The sequence below is a fragment of the Antedon bifida genome, chromosome 9 (assembly GCF_963402885.1).
Source record: "Antedon bifida chromosome 9, ecAntBifi1.1, whole genome shotgun sequence".
In the NCBI taxonomy this organism is placed as follows: Eukaryota; Metazoa; Echinodermata; class Crinoidea; order Comatulida; family Antedonidae; genus Antedon; species Antedon bifida.
In genome coordinates, this window is record NC_136234.1 from 5,961,436 (window position 1) to 5,967,466 (window position 6,031).

A 6,031-nucleotide genomic window follows, 5' to 3' on the forward strand; every position below is an offset into this window, starting at 1 on the left:
TGTTAAATATTGACCTTCCTGTTAGAATGTAGAGGGCGGCAAACACTATTATTCAAGCACGATTCGAGTACAGACATGCATTGATATATAATATCGAAGTTATTTTCTAAAGTGGCGCAAAATAAATTGGTGCGTTCTAAAAATAAAATTTAATATTTTGAATACAAAACCAATTGATAATTATAACCTTACAATTAAAATTAAAACACCTATAAAAATATTCAGCCTCAACAACAATAATTTTGTTATGCAAAAAGTGTCTTACCAAAAAAAAAAAAAAAATTAGTGACACCATCGTAGTTTAATTGTAACGTAATTTAATATTTATCAATAGTCTTTCACAATAGTAGTAATTCATTTGCTAGTCTCTTAATTACGCGATGTTCTATAGTGACGTCAGTAGGCTACTTTGTGATTTTGTTTTTGTCCGGCGATTAAAAAAAAAATAGACCTCCAAAATGAAACTAAACTCCCCCAATTATCTTCCTACACATATACTAAAAAGCCTACACTATTTCCAAAATAAAATAAGCGTACAAACCGGGCTGAGTCATTGGAGGCGCTTTGCTGCTTGAGTCCCTTAAAATAAACCTATAAATGTTTTATTTTCATATTTTCTTACCCAATATTTTTCCAAAACAATATAGTAAAAATAGTTTTATTTAATATCACACATCAACAAACACGATAACAATAAAGAAATATTTTTGTTAAACACCTCTATTGAACAAGAATCGAAGAGCGCAGACTCAGTAGTATTTCCTAATATTGTGCAATATACGTCACTTCCCAAACAACGAATAAACTACAGTACACTGCAATCTGATTGGCTAATCACACGTGGCAGATTACTTGTCATCAAACAATACGCATGCGTACAATGAATTGCGGATTACGTATAATCTAAATATAGATTATCGGTATATATTAGGAGCCTCGCGTGCAAAATAACAACATTATCTGATTGGATATCAATATTTACGGTCCATACCGTTGTTAGGCCTTACTATAGCCTTTCACAATTCGATGACTGAAGGATTTTAACCATCAAGTTCAGACTTGATTCGAGGGTTATATTTGGATTGCGAAAAATAGTATGCGATGACCAATATTCATACATCGTCTGATAGGTAAGGAGCAACACGTTTTACAAGGTAAACTATTGTATTACTTTTGTCAAAAATTATGTTTTTAATAAATATATTACATGATCTAGGCCTACATTTTGACCCCTGGTGGAGTTGGCTGCAGTATGGATCCCTCCATGATGGGTTGTAGTAATGATGCTATTAAATATAGATTTAATAAGATAAATAGATATAGATTACATAAGATTATAGGCCTAAAGGCAACCGATCTGTTTATCTATGCGATGTAGTCATACTGCTATACTGGCCTAATTGGCGGGAAATTTTGAATGCCTCAATCTTTCTATTATTATTGTAGGCCTGCAGTATAACATTTTTTTGTGTCAAATATTAAACTAAAAAATAAACATTAACGATGTATTTGTGAATAAACTTACACTATATTAAACTAAAGTACTAAACTATATTCATTTATTTTTTAGGATGGGACTTCAAACTAAACGATCGTTGGTTTCTTCACCAGTTTCCAATACTAAAAATGATGATATTCAATTTTCCGTGGTCATGGACCTTGATCCAAACGCCAGTCTTGTCTCATTTGATTCCTCCACAAATGTACTAATACTCCCAGAGGGCGTATCAACAACAAAACAATTAGAGATAATCTCAAGACAACTTGGGGAATCAAATATAGAAGCTCAGATGACCAGTCCAAGTTCGGACATTACGGGTTCAATAGTGGACGGAGAGATGACCCCTTGTTCATTGACATCCAGTCAAGATACAGATTTTGACCCAAACAATTTAGAACTGGACAAAAATGGTGAAATCTTTAATTTTGATTTGTTACCTTTGATAAAAGAAGAATTAAAGTGGAAAATTCAGTCACAACGGCTTGCTAAGGGCCAGGAAACACTAACAGTTGAAGAATGGAAAATGAGGGAAGATAAGGTATGCATACATTATTAATTATTACACTATATATTTTGATATCAATAAATATTGATGCAGTACTTATTATCAATGACAAGTGGCTATATTATACTATTATTATGTACGCAGTATTAATGTTGTCATTGATGATGATGTTATTAATCATAAATAAATAAAGGCCTACTTTATGAAGTAATGCATTTATCTTTGGTCATATAAAGCAATCGAGCAAAATACATGTTTGCTTTGTCGCTTGGTAAAGTACAGTAAATTGAAATAATATAATAATTTATTTTTTTCTCGAATAGTTGACGGAAGAAGAGATGGCTAAACGCAATGACCGACGCATGCGCAACAAACTCGCCGCAGCAAAATGTCGACAGAAAAAGAGGGACAGATCGGTACTTTTATCTGAGGTAATAAAATTAAAAATGAAGGCCTACGAATTTAGGAGAATTTAATAGAAGGATTCAGGGTATTTAGAAAGAAGGAGAATGCCTTATAAGGCGTAAAATAAGTAAAGTTAGTGTTCACAGCAAATTAAAAATAAACAATTTTATCTTTCCTCAGAAAATTGATGAGTTGGACGAACAACAAAAACGACTGAAGACAGATTTAACCTGTTTACGTTCTGAGAAAGAACATTTGCTATCCTTGTTGCAAGACCATATCCCGACATGCACCATTCTGAACCAAGATGGCACGCTTGTTTTGTGCAATACTTCTAAATGAACTGCTAAACTTTCTCTTCTCGCAGTGTTTTCAATGCGTTGATTGATGTCAAAGAACGAAGTATAGAGCATATATTGTAACGTATACAAACTGGACTGTACTGCTAGCTAGATAAATGTTACAAAACTCTATTAATAATGACTTTCCTATTGACGTCTCTTCCTGTTGATCGACTGCTAAGGAAATGCAGACAATCGAAGACAACCCTACTTAATTAAGTTGTATAAATATATAATATGCCATACCTATAATTCCTATACCACAACCAATCGATGTTTCTTAAGTTTAGTTCTAAGTAAAGTATATGATAGGCTTTTAAACCTTCCTTCTAAGCAGAATTCAGGTTTGAAATGTTGGAGACATGCTCAGACCGTGGAGGTATACAATTAGATGTTAATATAATTATTAATGTTAAATACTATAATTGTATACCTCCATGCTCAGACCATGGGGTATTCCTAAACGAACTAACAGGTATTTAAATGTATTTGTAAGTTCCGTTATTAGCTGCTGCAGTCAGCCTTATGCTTTTCAATGTACTTAAGATGTTAACATGCTAGATTGCACGTTGAGATGAGTCACTGGCAATCATGCCTCCATGATATAATAAAGCTTGGTTCCCACTTAGGACGTAAGCCAACCGTAATAATAAATCTGACCAATCACAACGCGGGGATCATCCCAACTGACGCTTGTGATTGGTCAGCATACTTTCATTGCGCGTACGTTGTTGCGTTGCGTCTAATGGAAACCAAGCTTTGATGAGCAAATTACGTTGACCAATACGCGACGTCCATAATGTATATAACCTATTAATGTGCTATGTATGATTTGTAATTGTATTCATTGTGTAGTATTCTTTTTGTTCCATAGTCTTTCATAATATCATGTACTTTCTAAGCTTGGTTCCCACTTGGACGCAACGAAACGACGTACGCGCAACGCAAGTGGGAGTCGCGTCCAAGTGTAAACCAAGCTTTACGACCAAGACGAGTAAATTTGTCCCAAATATATTACACGTATTGTTATGGTGATATTAAATAACACCGCTCCAATTTAGTATTATAATTTTTGTGAAAATGAAGGGACAATTTATTAAAGAAGGGTATAGGGAGTGGGTGGAACTCGGTCAGAAACAAACAAACAAACTACCTCAGTATTACCAAAATGCTTAAGTCACTCAAAGTGTGTAATTTCAATTCAATGATCCTGTCGTATTTTATGTATTCATTTTTACAGTATTTCTTTTGTATTTTTTTTGTATTACGTTCAAAACGATTACTGGTATATGCTTGTACAACAAGACTTTTGTTTTAATAAAAACATGAAAAAAACAAAAACATATATGCTGTTTGTATTATAATCTTTGTACATACATTATATTACATTACTCTTATGGAAATTCCTAACTTATTTCTCCATGGTTCATTAAACATGAAGATACACCCATTATTACTCCTTCACCTTTTGGCGGACTTGGCTTGCCATAGTACCGAATACAAAAATTATAATTCAACTTTCCCGGTTTCTCCTTTGTATATCGGGGCTCACTACAGTTGGGTTGGATTGACGATACGGTGAATTATTACTGAATTCATATACATTGAATACTTTTGGCGGACTCTTTATCAATACTTTTTATCAATAGAATTTTTTTTCTAAATATTTAATTGTTTACCAGTTCAAAACAACTCCCCAATTAAAGAATTAAAAATATTTATAGACCTGAAACCCCGCTTTGAATATTTGATCATTTAAATTCAATATATTTATAGGTCAAGTTTCGGTTACTATCAACATTGCTAAATTCTTCGAAATGAGCTGGTTTACAAAATTCCACTTTGTCCTATAATCACGGATTTTACAATCCGGTTTATAATAAGCTTATCTTATTATTGTCGTTTCAGAAGGGGAAAGAAAAAAAAATTACACTAGGCCTAGAGCATTTAAGAAAACATTTAAAAAAAACCCCGAAAGGTTCACGTAAGCCTTGATCCAATCTCAATAGATGCTATCGAGATGTGATTAAATTAAAACAAATTAAAAATTAAATTCTAATTTTGTCATCATCCATCATTATTAATGTATTAACTGTATTGTGTTCTATGCTGATATGTACGTATTCATTTCGTACAAAAAATGGACATTTATATCGCGGGAAATTACTGTAAAATTAGGCCTATATCTATAAATTTACTAATTTGTTTGATGTACAAATGAAACAACAGCTCGCTGTGTTTCTCTCTGGGTAAAATGTAAAACACCAAACCAAAATGAAATCATTTCCACGACACACGGAAATAATTACATACAAATAATGTAAATATAATTATATATATCATAATAATGCAATCTAGCTTCAACCAGTTCGACTTGGTACCTGCTATAAATATCGATGCATTTCAGTAATGGAAAATTTTTACTAGTTTACAAATTGTATGAGTCTCAAAGAAACTCTTTAACAAATACATTTTTGTTTAATTAATCACTGAAATAATATAATATCGACTGTGGATAATCGAACGATGTCATGATTTGTTCGATGTGTCATGAGGTCACGGAAGGTTACTTGAGAATGTGTTTGTTTTCTACCAGTATCAGATCTATTAATAATTAAGTTATCATATAATTGCGTATAATGATCGATTGTATTGGCGATTATGCGCCGCGTATAGGTACTTTGAAAACTTTTCAAAAACGTTAATTATAAACTCTGTATAACTCCGCATGAACTACAAAAAAATCGATTACTTTATTTTTTTTTACGATTAACGTTAGTATATAATATAAAAAATGGTAAAAATCCGGTACTACACTGGTCAGTTTCTTGGTAGTGACATGATTAATTAACACGCGCCGCGCCCAATTGCAGAGAGGGACGTGAGTTCAACTTGTGCGGCATTCTGAAACCAAATCGGAAGTGCGACATCCGTACGCGTGATCGAGAGGATACGAAACTTGTCATGGAAACCAATCGGAAACGCGTTATTGCAAGCGCATTGGAAACAACAACCATGCGCGCACCACACCACAAAGTTAAGCTTGGAAGCGCGAGGATGGACGCGCGATGATGGATGCGCGTTGTCAAGGTATCTAGTTAAGTTTAAAGAATAAAAAAAAATTACAAAAAGCCATCTGTTGAAATATAATTATATGTATTAAAACAAATAAATTATCATTATTATGTTATAATACCAATATTAGTATTTTAAAAAAAATATAATGTCAACAGCAGTAGCCAATCAAAATAAACTTTTAGAATGATTACATCAGATTTC

At 32.9% G+C, this 6,031-nt stretch overlaps 1 protein-coding gene across 2 annotated transcripts; it reads left to right on the forward strand.

The window, feature by feature from the left end:
* Positions 1-970: 970 nt before the first annotated feature.
* LOC144852023 (uncharacterized) lies at positions 971-3,893 on the forward strand. Of its 2 annotated transcripts, none has more exons than XM_078709699.1 (4): positions 971-1,130; positions 1,571-2,039; positions 2,330-2,437; positions 2,592-3,893. In XM_078709699.1, exons 1-4 carry the CDS (start codon positions 1,102-1,104, stop codon positions 2,751-2,753), a joined length of 768 nt encoding a protein of 255 aa, XP_078565825.1. In that variant the 5' UTR covers positions 971-1,101; the 3' UTR covers positions 2,754-3,893. The 2 variants fall into 2 exon arrangements, with proteins under 2 accessions (XP_078565825.1, XP_078565826.1); XM_078709700.1 differs by having other exon boundaries at positions 975-1,154.
* Positions 3,894-6,031: the final 2,138 nt, after the last annotated feature.